Source organism: Aulonocara sp. 'chitande type north' Nkhata Bay, linkage group LG12 (assembly GCF_057382095.1).
Source record: "Aulonocara sp. 'chitande type north' Nkhata Bay isolate Kocher_YH1m ecotype deep benthic linkage group LG12, A_spYH_male_GT1.1, whole genome shotgun sequence".
In the NCBI taxonomy this organism is placed as follows: domain Eukaryota; kingdom Metazoa; phylum Chordata; class Actinopteri; order Cichliformes; family Cichlidae; genus Aulonocara; species Aulonocara sp. 'chitande type north' Nkhata Bay.
The window spans coordinates 35996161-36008948 of NC_141355.1; the positions used below are offsets into that span (position 1 = coordinate 35996161).

The 12788-nt window shown below is 41.2% G+C and overlaps 1 protein-coding gene and 1 non-coding gene across 2 annotated transcripts in view; one reads left to right on the forward strand and one right to left on the reverse strand.

Moving 5' to 3' along the window:
- LOC147317990 (stromelysin-3-like) overlaps nucleotides 1–12524 on the forward strand; it is a 34858-nt gene extending 22334 nt beyond the window's left edge. The window contains exons 3-8 of the mRNA XM_086315416.1: nucleotides 1062–1205; nucleotides 3487–3620; nucleotides 5310–5608; nucleotides 7951–8155; nucleotides 8859–9116; nucleotides 9718–12524. Of these exons, the coding sequence (XP_086171542.1) occupies nucleotides 1062–1205; nucleotides 3487–3620; nucleotides 5310–5608; nucleotides 7951–8155; nucleotides 8859–9116; nucleotides 9718–9842 (1165 nt within the window). The 3' untranslated portion in view covers nucleotides 9843–12524. The remainder of the gene's footprint in view (nucleotides 1–1061; nucleotides 1206–3486; nucleotides 3621–5309; nucleotides 5609–7950; nucleotides 8156–8858; nucleotides 9117–9717) is intronic.
- trnac-gca (transfer RNA cysteine (anticodon GCA)) lies at nucleotides 1664–1735 on the reverse strand. Its single transcript has one exon. It is a non-coding gene; the product is annotated as a tRNA-Cys (tRNA).
- Nucleotides 12525–12788: the final 264 nt, after the last annotated feature.

Consider the following 12788-nt stretch of genomic DNA (forward strand, 5'->3'; position numbering starts at 1 on the left):
TGCATTGCAGTAGTCACAGCAGGTATTTTAGTTGCAGATGTTGCTCTGTTTGCATGAAGAGGGTTCATGTATTTAGTTGAAGGTGATGACGTTGCTATATTTAGGTGCAGATATTTCTGTAGCTGCAATGAGCAGTTTAGTGGCAGATGTTTCCTGGTAGTTTACTAGTTGGTTTAATTGCTGTAGTTGCAGTGGTGCAGTGGTTAGCACATTTGCCTTACACATTAACGCTTCCTGGCTCCTCCCTGGGAGGAGACACAGCACCAGCCTCATGGGGTACTCAGTGAGCTCCCAGGGCCGGTCCCATGGATAATTGCGAGGGTTGCGTCAGGAGGAGCATCCGGTGTAAAATCTGTGCCAGGACAAACATTGCTATAGTGACCTCTCGGGATATAAGAACGCATCCGAAAGAAAGTTTCAGTGACTGGGTTAGTCAGAGTAATTACTGTGTATAGTTGTGTAATCACAGTGGGTAGGTTATTGACAGACGTTTCTGTAGTTTGCTAGTTGGTTTAATTGCTGCAGTTTCTTTAGTTTCAGTGGTCAGTTTCGTGTCAGTAGTTACTGTGTGTAGTTGGAGGTGATGCTACAGTTTTTCTGGTCGGTGTGGTTGGAAATGTTGCTGCATTCAGAAGACGTCCAAAGCTTTGCTTGCCAGAGGCTGTTGCTTCATACCAACCCCAGACAGCTGTGCATTTCCATAATATGTCACAGTAATCTCATTTACCGCAGAAGCAACATTGAGATTTGATGCAAAGCCAGTGTTGGTCCATATGATTTATGAAGCGTTTCAGTCTTCTTGGTAAAGCGTGATATTTTGTGGATTTTTGGTTTTATTTTGTGGGTTATCACACTGGGTGGTTTTATCTAAAAGGAAAGGGAGGAGATTTTACCGCAGTGTTTTGTTAGCAAGCCTGAGGGTAGAAGAACACCTCCCCACTAAAGAGACAACTGAAGATATCTGATTAAAAGGGGGATGCAAGGCTGGTGGTCTCACTTTGCTACTGTACATCCTGTGTGTGCGTATGTGTGTATGTAACACCTCTATTCATTTCCTGCAGGATTGATGGATTTCCTTGGCAGTTTGGAGAGGAAAGGGTTCGAGGTGTCTTTCGGGATGCAGCAAAGATCTGGAGTGACGTCACTCCGCTCACCTTTACCGAGGTCCGTAACGGACACGCTGACATTCGCATCGACTTCAGAAGGTGGGAAGAATTGCTGAAAAAAATATTAAAAAGATCAGGAGCAAATGTCAAATTACACCATGTTGTGAATTATAGTTAATTAGGCCTAAATATAAAACGTGAGCATCGTTACACCTGAGAAATACAGCTGCATTTGAGCTAGAATAATACAGTTTATGATGCGGTTATGCCACAAATCATGGTTAATAGACATTGCTTTAAAATGGCACTCAAAGGACACATTGCCTCCTTTTTCTTTAATATCTGTTGCCTTGATTCCCGCTCCTTGTGTTTTTTCCTCGCCTCCTCCACTTGCATCTCTGGTGGGAGGGAGTAAAGCAAAAAAAAAAGAGAAGCAGAGGAATTGAAAATGTGTAATTTGGTAAAGAAGAGTTTTTTTTCTTGCTGCCCCAAAATGCACAAAGACCCAACTAATCATTGTACAGGAACAGCATCCAAGATGTGCTAGCTTCAAAGTCAGGGGGCACCCGGACTTGAACCGGAGACCTCTTGATCTGCAGTCAAATGCTCTACCACTGAGCTATACCCCCATCTGCCAGTCCTTTGCAGAACTGACTCATATCTGCTTTCTTTGTAAAGTCCAGCAGGTCACCTCTGTATGCAAAAAGATAGTATAGAAGTCCATGATAAAACCTTTGCTTTGTAATTGCAGTAAACACTCTACACTAGTTCAGGTTAATACAAGATGTTTATTTCATGAATTATGTTCTCGTGCTATCATTTATTGGTTGATGAATGAAAACAATTTCTCAACATATCGGTAAATACCTAATATTGACCGATAATGTTGCCAGTTAACCTAATTAGTTGTAAACTGTTCCTCCATTTTTCTTGCTTTAGCACTTACTTTTGCCACCTTTTATTGCCGCCGTCCCAACTTTTCGAGACACGTTGGTGCCATCAAAATCAAAATAAGATAATGCTGTCTCACTTTAAACATTTTCTGAGTTCTATTGTGAATAAAATGAGATTACATTGACATTTTTAGAGTTGTAGTTGTAGTTGTGAGTTAGATCCAGCATAGATCATTTTGAACTAAAGACAAAGATCTTTGCTACAGAGGGATTTCCAGAATCACAAAGATGAAAACACGAGATTACAGAGCAAGAAAAGACGAGGAGATTATACCAGAGATATAAAACTGGACTTTTGTGGGGATCTGTGTCATCCTTGGAATTACGTAAATTCTTTTGTAAAGCTTTGATTGGTTATCAGTGGAGCGATTTTTATGTTTTTCCTCTTTTGAATCAGGTTGTGTTTTTGCTTTTGAATTGCTTTTATCCACTCTTATAGAACCAACTACAGATGAATGATAAGATAAAGGAAAAACCAGCATTAAATGCCCCAGTAACCTTTACGGCCACCAGGTGCTCGATTATTCAGGTCTATGAGCACATCTGGAGGGTTGATTACCTTTCTTCCCAAATATATTCTCTTATTTTTTCTTGCGTTAGTAGTGATGGAGAGTGAGGTCACACATTAATCCAAGATGTCCCATTGTTGTTCATTTATGACTACAAAGACCAAAACATACGGTTCATTTTCCTCAAATATATATAATCAGCAAATCGTTTAGTGATCCCTGTTAGTGATGCCTGGGGCAGTTCAGCCATAACTTTAGACTTTTCCTGCTCATACATGCTTGGAACGATCTTGTTACCAAAGTGGACACGCAACAGGATGTCATAGCGTGGCTCAAGCACGTTCATCATATCTTTAAACCCCTTGTTTTGCACAACGGAATATGGCCTCATGTCTGCAGCCATAAACACCTTTTTTAATAGCTTTAGCCCGGTCGGATTGGGCAGCAAAGGGCTGCTTAAATGCCGCAAACTCCTCTGCTCCTCCACTTGGACCGCTAGCGCTGGCCATAACTATCGCTTGACAGACTGACCACGCGCACCATACACACATTTTTATTTTATTTTTCGAATCTTCGGATCACGTGCGTGCCGAACCGTGGAGTGGGAACTGTTCAGATCACGGATCAATAATGATCCGTTGCACCACTAGAATGCACACATTAAAGGATATAGGGAACTACAGGGATCTAGGAGTGGGGGGGACACACAACACTGAGGGACAACAAGCAAAAGAAGAGACGAGCAGTACATTGTTAATTTATCCAAATGTGCTTATTCTTTCTGCTAGTGTTGAATCCTCCCTTAAAGCTGAAGCTGACAGATGAATGTTTAGAATCTTTTGTCTGTAAAGCTGTTAAAAGGTTTCTGCTCAGTGCCTTTATTGCTCATCGGAGTGTTTGTTTTATAAAAACCTGCAGTTTATGGCATGGAGACAACCTTCCCTTTGATGGCCGGGGTGGCATTCTTGCTCACGCTTTCTTCCCTAAAACACACCGACAAGGTGAAATTCATTTTGACGCTGATGAGTCATGGACACTCGGAAACCACATGGGTGAGTGTATGGCTGAGTTTATTTTTTATTGCTGGAAGCTGTGCATAAAAACTGTGAAATGAATAGAATTACAGTTGTGATTACTGTCTGAATATCTCCATTGTCTGCTGCTGTCGCTGTCACTTGTTTCCCAGCAGAACATTTGTTTCAGTAAATAGCTGCCATGTTTTGTGGAGTTGCAGAAGGCATTCATCTGTGGCTCTCAGTAATATCCAGCCTATTGTTATGGGTTTTTTGATCCCCGTATACCATAACAGGAGCTTGGTTTTCATTGCTAGCAATAATTCATACTGATGATTTAGTTCATAATTTTTACTGACAGAATTATTGGGCACAGCAAAGGGACAGAGGGGGTCAGTGGTTAGAGGATTTTGTCGTTGCTTTATCCAGATGATGTGGTTCTGTTGGGCAGCTTGAAGTCAGGTGTTAAGAACCTTGATTGGGAATTTGGTTAAAGTGTGAAGCCGTGTGGTTCTCAGCATGAAAAGGATGGGGTATGTACTCTGGGTAGAGATCTTTGGAAAAAGTGTCCCAAGAGGGCAAGAAAGAGTGGAAGAGATCAATGGAGAGGGTTGTGCAACATTTACAATGATGCAGATGGTCTAACGGTAAAGACAGATGAACATGAAAGTAGAATTGTAACTTTATGGTTGATTTAAGTTCCTGGCCTCACTTTGGGTTGTGACAGAGGGAATGAGTTTGCAGATAGCAGCAGGAATGAGCAAATGAGGGCATCTGCTACGTGCTACATGAGGTAGCGTGTAGCCTCCTTTCAGAAGAGCTGGATGACATGCCCAGGGGAGAGAAGTTCCCTGTGACACTAAGATAAGATAAGCAGCTGAGGATGGATGGGTGGATGGATGGATGGATGACTTTTGGACTGATGGACATTTTTTTACTTGTTTAATCAAATTATAAAGTAGTTTCCAGGAGCTTCCATAGTTGTCAGGTACATTACTTTAATATATGGGCTGAACTGATGTATATCTAAACTTTCATGCTGCAGTTTTTTTAGATAATAGTGTTATCGCTAAGACCAAAACAAAGCAAGGCATACTTTTATATGAGAAAAGTACGAAACTGACAAAAATAGTCCATGTTGCTGTCAGTTTCTTAAACCCAATGTTTGTGACAGTCCAGAAAATAAGTTCACTGTACCACAAATGAGGCAGTAAAACAGCCACGTAAATGACATAAATGTGTTTGTACTGGAAACATGATCAACAACATCTGTGTATTGTTTTAGACTCACAGATGTTTTTGTTGTCTTGTTGTGACCAGCTTTGGCTGGGGAGACAACGTCACTTTTTCAATCATGTTTTCTTGAGGTCATACATTCATAGAGTGCTTGTCACACCTTGCAGCTAATTTAATATTGCCAGTAAGAAGTATGTCGCTGAATCGTCCAGAGTACCCAAAAGAAACTCGTGCAGGCGTGCAGATTCAAATCGAATTCCTTATTACCGTGCACTGCTGCAGCACTGATAACGTCTGTGTGTCGGTGAAATGTGTGGCTGAGAGTAGATATGAGTCAGCAGGGAGAGGTACTTTTTATGACTCGTTCAGGAGCGTTGGCACTGGATGGGCTTAGGTAGCAAAATCCCCACCGTGCAAGCAGGTCAAAACAAACAAAACTATCTTCAGACTTTGTTTGAACCAGGTGTGCCCCTCCATCCTTCCACCCTGCAGGCATGGACCTTCTCCAGGTTGCCGCCCATGAGTTCGGGCACGTCCTGGGCCTGCAGCACACCCGTACGAAGGGAGCCATCATGTCCCCACACTACTTCTTCGCCGACTTTCCACCCAGAATAAGCAATGACGACAAGTGGGGCATCCAACACCTGTACGGATCTCGGAGAGTTCGAGCCCCCGAACCCCAAACCACAACCGCCACCACAACCACTACCACAACTACCGCTACCACCACCACCAGCACCACCACCACTACTACTACTACTACTGAGAGCAACGAGATCTTCCCTACTGGAGTAAGTGAAACCGATGCAACAATCACAGAGTCATGAAAATGACCTAAATCTACACAAGAGGTGTAGATTTAAACCTTTACCCTGAAGCTTTATGCAGGCATTCGTGGTACCCAGAGGATAAAACTTTTGTTAGGATTTCATTATTTGCATATGTTATATCTGAATATACTATATCTTGACTCTACTATATTTCTGCTGTACGACTCAAATTAGTTGTCATTCAATTTAATAAACAGTTGAATAGTTTCCAAAACAAGAACCATAACAAGATAATGGTTTTTCTAAACAGGACAACGTTAGCCTAAACAAGTTAAAGTTTACCTAAACAGGATCATGATAGCCTAAACATATTATTGTTTTCAAGATCATCAGGGTTGCTGATAGTCACGTTTCTGGTTTATGAAACACACTTTTGCATTCATGCTCACACTGCCCAAACAAACCTTACACCTTATAAGGATTGGCCTTAAAAAGGCATTTCCGGAGCTTAAACATAGGAGAATGCAAAAAAACAAACAAGGTTTACATGTCTGACAATCTGACTGTAAGAGCTTATTAATCAGATTCCTCAGTAAACGCAGCTGATCCTGCTTTGATAAGACTTAAGCTGGAGCTGACGTGTTGTTTCCAGCTGTTTATTAAATGCCTGCACTTTCATAGCGTATGAATCCAAAAGTGAGAGAGTCACGCACATTTATGCATGTGGCACAGTAAATATCAATCAGTTACTGATTGGTGATTAAAGGGAGTTTAACCTTCTCTGTGTCAGGAGAGACTTTAAAGCGCCCTGAGGTGACTGCTGCTGTAATTTGGTGCTATATGGATAAAACGAATGAATTGAGTCATATTGAATTATTCGTTACGCTGAGGGAGGCCCGGTCAGGACCCAACACTGGGCCAGGTCGGCTTTGACGCAGAGTCACAGTTTTACTGTTAAACACAGGTTGAGGAGCTTCAGTCAACTGTCCTATTCTCAGTCTTCACCTCTTCACTAAAGTCAAAGGTGTTTTTTGTTGTTTTAAAACTCAGAGTCAGTGTTTCCAGTCGAATCTGACAGCATGGCAAGCGCTAATGAGCTACAGGCAAAAAGCATGAAACAATCCAGAGGTCACACACAAGAAAACGACTATGAATGGGAGGAAGAATGAACAGACGCAAGCAGCACTGCAAAGACGATGAAATGATTTGGCCAGTTGGGAGGGAAACATATACTGAGGAGGGCAATTGGCTAATTGTACACAGGTGTGGCCCAAGAAGAACAAAGGTATAGTTTAAGACAAATAGAGATTTCAAAATAAAGTAGAAAGTGACTAATAGAACACAGGTGAGTCTGATCAAGTTACAAAGGATGGAAAGCTGCCAAACAACAAAACAAAACAGCAAACGATCGTCACATCATGACAGTGTATAACTGAGACTTATGTTCATGCATGCTTTGTTAAAACTTTTGCATATTGCCACTGATTAATTAGCTTCTTAATAAAATGTATTAGCTTGCTAAGCTGTAGATGTCTGATAAATTATCACTATATGGACAAAATAATCAGTGTATCAACCAATGAACTATTTGGGGTATATACACAGTGGCACCTCTTGACTATTTAAAGAGCATACCTGATTTCTTTGTGTTGGTATTGCTCCAACAACAGTATAATTACTGTTGTTCCACGACCACCTAATCAACCACTAACCAATCACATTGTTGTGCTTTTTTATTTTTAGACATACTGTATATTTAGGGGCTCAGTCTGCATTAGGGAGTTCCAGCGGATAACCTACATGTGTGTTTTTAATGGGACATATGGCTTGTTTTGGGAAAACAATGGAGCTCGGTTGAGTTTTATGGGATTTTTCAACAAGCCTCATCCTGTGAATGGCATCGATTTGTGCGGTCAGGAGACGCTTATGTTGCAAAATATATTTCAAGGCTGCATGCCAGTCTGACAGTGCGTGTCTTTGAAACTATACCACATTAGACATGAGTGTTTTCTTTCATCAACAAGATAAATGGGGGTCAAACACAAAAGTAATCTTTTAGTCTCGTGAGAGTTTCTCTCAGGCGAAGACCGGGAATTGTTTCCACTTCACATCACTTCTTTGTGTAAAATTTGTAACTGAGAGGATTTTCACTTATACTGAAAATCCCTGAAATTCCCTGTGATCGTTTGTGGGAATAAAAGTAGTCTTCAGCCTTACGAAGCACAAAGACCCACTTTGCTTGTCTTTTCAGACAATAAAACGGCTCTTTAACACTTCATTACGTGCAGCATAAATCTCTCAAACCTTACATGTAAGTAGATGATTGCATGTGGAAATGAACATTCGATCTGTCTTTTTTCCAGCCCGATGCCTGCAGGACAGAGTTTGATGCCGTATCTATGATCCGAGGAGAGCTGTTCTTCTTTAAGTCGGGCTACGTTTGGAGGATCAGGGACGGGCATCTGGAAAGCGGTTACCCGGCACTGGCGTCCCGTCACTGGCGGGGGATTCCCAACAACATCGATGCCGCCTTTGAAGACAAGTCAGGGAATATTTGGTTCTTTCAAGGTGAGCAGTAAAGACATTTGAGCTGCTCTTAAGTGGTTTATGGTTTTATGTAAGCGCAGTTCAGGGGAGCGATAATTGTACAGAAACACAGAAGTAAAGCATTCTGCCCATGTATGGGCATGTTTAAATAGATGTAAAAATGTTAATTAACATGGGTCTGTGATGTTGCTGCAGTCGAGTGTACCAAACCACCATAGACTCCCAGAAACACTGTAAAAGCTGTTTTTATAATTATACGTAATTATACGTATAGCTACGTATAGCTAAATAAAATAACTGTTGCTCTTATCTTGACAAACGTCAGCTGCTTGATCAGCGTCTGCTTTATGGACGGGCCAGTCAAAAAGTCTTCTGACATCCTTTTTTTAAAAACATTTAATGTCTACTAAAGTTAACTTAACCTATCAGTGGAAGAAACAACAGGTCTGAAGTCACCATCAAGATGCGTTTAAGAAATCTCAAATGAGGTTGAAATAAGGCCAGGCAGTACTCTCGTGTAATACCACACTGGACCACAAGATGGCGAAGCGTCTTAGTCAACTTGACACATGGCTCAGCATACAGCGTTCAGAATTCACGTCATACTTAACCAATTCATTTTTGTAGCTAGAAAATACATTATACCAAAAAAATGAACGTACATTAATTACAAGTCATCTTATTATATAAAAATAATATTAATTGGAGCCCACCGTCTGTGCAGGTGCAAACTACTGGGTGTTTGATGCTGAGAGGCGGATCAGGGGGCCGGAGTCCATCAGGAATTTGGGCCTGTACGAGTCTGGGATCCAGGCAGCACTGCGCTGGGGCCAGGACCCCAACTACAACACCTACTTCTTCAAGTCAGGCAGCTACTGGAGGTTCAGCCCCCAGGACAACCGAGTCGAGTCTGCCCCGCGCAGCATGCAGGACTGGATCGGCATCCCCAGCGTCGTGGACGCCGCTTTCCGAGACATCTACGGTACGTGCGCGTGTCTCTGAAATAAAATGACATTTGGAGCGCTACATGTGATTGTTGAATTAAGACGCAGGAACGTTACCATGCTATAAATATGATAATAAACAGTTTAAAATACTTTACAAGCTTTGTAAGTTTTAAAAATAACTCAGCAGTGGTTTTAACAGCTTTTCAGCTTTGCAACAAACAATGATTTTCAGCATTAAGATAATCTGATTCAGAATCACGCCGCAGTCGGGTTTCATGTTTTACACGAGCGCTATCAGTTTATAACGATTCCTTTTGATTTCAAGCAAATCAAACTAAAAACACAAATGCATGGAGAGAGTAAGAGAGGCTGTAAGTGTAACTGTACACACAACACAACAAGGATAATTTTATCTTCAACATGTCATTTATGAATGACCCAGTTATCATAAAAGCTGCTGCATGTGTTCCTGTGGATGTTTTGCTCTGCACGCTGCTTGTTTTCCTTGTTCTGCTGCTTCAGGTTTTCACTTGCTTATCTGACATCTGGCCAAGAGCGAGCAGCTGTTGGGCCAACGCGGGTACATTCGCAGTGGCGCTGATAAAAAATGTTTTGTTTGTGCTCTCTGTGTTTCAGGCTACGCTCACTTCATCCGAGGACGGCAGTACTGGAAATTTGACCCTGTTAACATGAACTCTTTGGAGGGCTACCCTCGCTACGTCGGCGTGGATTTCTTCGGCTGCAGAAACGGGCGATTCTGAATCTGAGGATCTTTTTGTTTTTTTGCAATGGAGTAGTCTCTTTTTTTGTCTGTTTGGTTTTTTTGGAGCAAAGACATTTTTATCTTTGGAGAAAGATTCAAAGGAGACGAAAGCGTCTCCTTTGAATCTGTTTATCTTTCATTTATTGATACACAGATCAAGTACACCTTCTTCTCAGGAAAACCAAGTTGTATTCCCTCAGACTTGGCACTTCCTGTGCAGCTATACTCATATTTATTTTGCACATTTTTGTCACAGTAAGGCTGAGTTCTGGGCCCTTGTCTAACGATGTGTGCTGTGAACTGCACACTTCTCACCTCCTTTCTCTGAGCCGAAAAGTGAGATTTTGGTCCGCAGACTGTCCTCCTTAGTCTGTGTTTTCCATTCCAGCAGTTGTGTGTTTTCATCATGGACGGACTTCTGCTAACCCTATGAGGGTCTGAAGAGCGACATCAAACTTTGTACATGAGCTGCTGTAGGTGGCGATCAGAGTTTTGTTTGAACGATGAAACCCAGGAGCCACTCAGCAGGAATGTCAGCGAGCAACAATTTCAGCTATGCTTCCCTTTCTTACAGACATGATTGCACATGTAGTTGATTTTCCTGCCAACCTGAGTCCCATTAACCATAATTCAAAATCACCAAATCTATAAAAAGATGGACAGCCCACCAGATAGTCCCATTCTGAAGCCTCGAGCTGAGCATTTCTCAAAAGAACGCAATGTTACACAATCTCACAAGCGTGAACATTGATCGTCCTTTATGACTGCAGGGAAAGGTATCATTTATACCCCGTGTTGTATTCTGTATGGCTTTAATTTGGCAAACGAGGCCATGAACTCATTAGGTTAAAATTATATTTGATGTAGCTTTATGTGCATCTCTTATATACAGCCTACGATCAAAACACACCCAGATGTGAGAGACATTTGGCAGTTATGGCAAATGTAGTGTGGGCCAGATGTGTCTCAGATAGGACACAGATTTGGTTTGGGCAACATCTGGCCAGATTCACCATCACTGCTGGACCAAAGAACATTTGTGCCAAACATTCATTGCTGTTAGATACCAAAAATATAGTGCAGATAGCATTACCATAATATTATTCATGCATTATTCAGTGAGTCCTTTCAGAACTGATGTTTTCAGACACCTGAGTCATGATGATTTATGCCACGTTTCCTTTGCACTTTATCTAATTTAAATTTTTATCCGTACGAAAACCAGAAACTTCCAAGATTATAGCATTCGAAGTTTCTAATGTTTCAAGCTCCTATTTCAATTCTTTTCCTTACACCAATAGAAAGTTTTGATAAAATTAGATACACAAAAGTGAATGAAACAAAAAGCCAAAGAATGAAGAATCAAAAATTAACACTGTAACCACTCGAGTTGCTTTGACAGATAGAATCCACATACCGATACACCTCCTACAGCTTTTTTCATGTCAGCCTTGCTAGAGGTGAAGCTAGCCACAACCAAAGGTAGCCATGATGTGACAGTTAGTTGGTCACTTTCAGCCAGTAATAGTTGCCATAAATAACGTGTATGTTCTTCTTTAAAGTTTGCTCAGAGGTCTTAAGCTAACTCAGGTGTGAGTCACTGAATAAATATAAGAAACCCAGCCTCTCCTCTGGGTCAGAACATGTAACACCAGCAACGTTTCATCAGTGTCCGCTCCCCTGCTGTTTGAGACGAGGAGGTTTTGCCTTTACTTTTTATATTTGAACAAGAGTTTTTCAGATACTTTTCTTCCTGGCATTAGTAAATATTTTATGTTTTATACAGTGCAGGGTCTTTAAAAAGGCAGAAGAAAAGCGAATGCCATTGCTGTACATCACATTTTGATGTCACTCTTCCAGCATGATGGTGTAAAGTTCTCACTTTCTCAGCGTGCAGGCACCTGTTGCAGGAAAAGCTTCAGGGCGCCATCTAGAGTGCAACACTGTCAGCCACCTCAGAGACCGTGGTCACTCTTTGTGCCATCTTTGAAGTCATTGCGTCACCATCTGTCACATGGTGCTCTTTTCTGTTTCATTAGTAAGAGGTTTGGGAATAGCAGCGGCTGTGGAGATCAACCTGGTAAATAAAACGTTTTTAAAAAAAATAGGATTTAAAACTAAATTTGAGCTGAAAATTTTGTTGCAGCAATAAGAAAGTTACATTTGGTTTCGTCTGCACCAGAGTCATTTTCAAATACTATGTTGGTACAGTCTGAAATATTAAATAAACAAAAGTGTTCGAGGATCAGCCTGAGGTGAAAATTTACAATATTTAACATAAAACTGTAAAGAAAATTCTTTCCATCAATGCCGGAAAGTAAAAGCAATTTAAGGACATGAAAAACTCTGGTTGCGACTCCTCTGTAGGTCAGCGCCCCCCAGGTTGAGAACCATTGCGCCATCATTTCCTTTGCTGCCTCCTGATGCAGCGCTTGAAGGCTCAGTGCAGGACACTGGCGAGTTTTAACAGCTCTCATTGTTGTTTGAATCATTTCTGCAACCCGTGAACTCTGCTTTCAAACATATTTATACACAAACAGCTTAGGAAAATGTTCCTGTATATACATGTCTTTAATATTGTTTTTAATCTTTTGTAGCCTTTACCCTGTTCATTGAAATGTATGACCTGCGTATTGTTTTCTGTTTTTTCTAAGTTACTGAAATAAATTCATAACCTTTTTATCCGTCTGGCTCTGGGGAGATTCAAGCTCAGAAACTGATTCAGACACTTTAAAACAGAAACTCACATTCTATAAGATATATTTCTGTAAAAGTAATTACAGTTTTAACCCGTAACTCAGCCTGACATTTTTGTGCTTATGCAAGCCTTAAAAACTCCTCACAAGGATTTTAAATAATATTGCTGGAGTTTGTTTGAAGCAGCCTTCTCTGCAAGTCAGGGATCTTACATCACTCCAGTGAAACTCCATCTGGGAAAGACCGA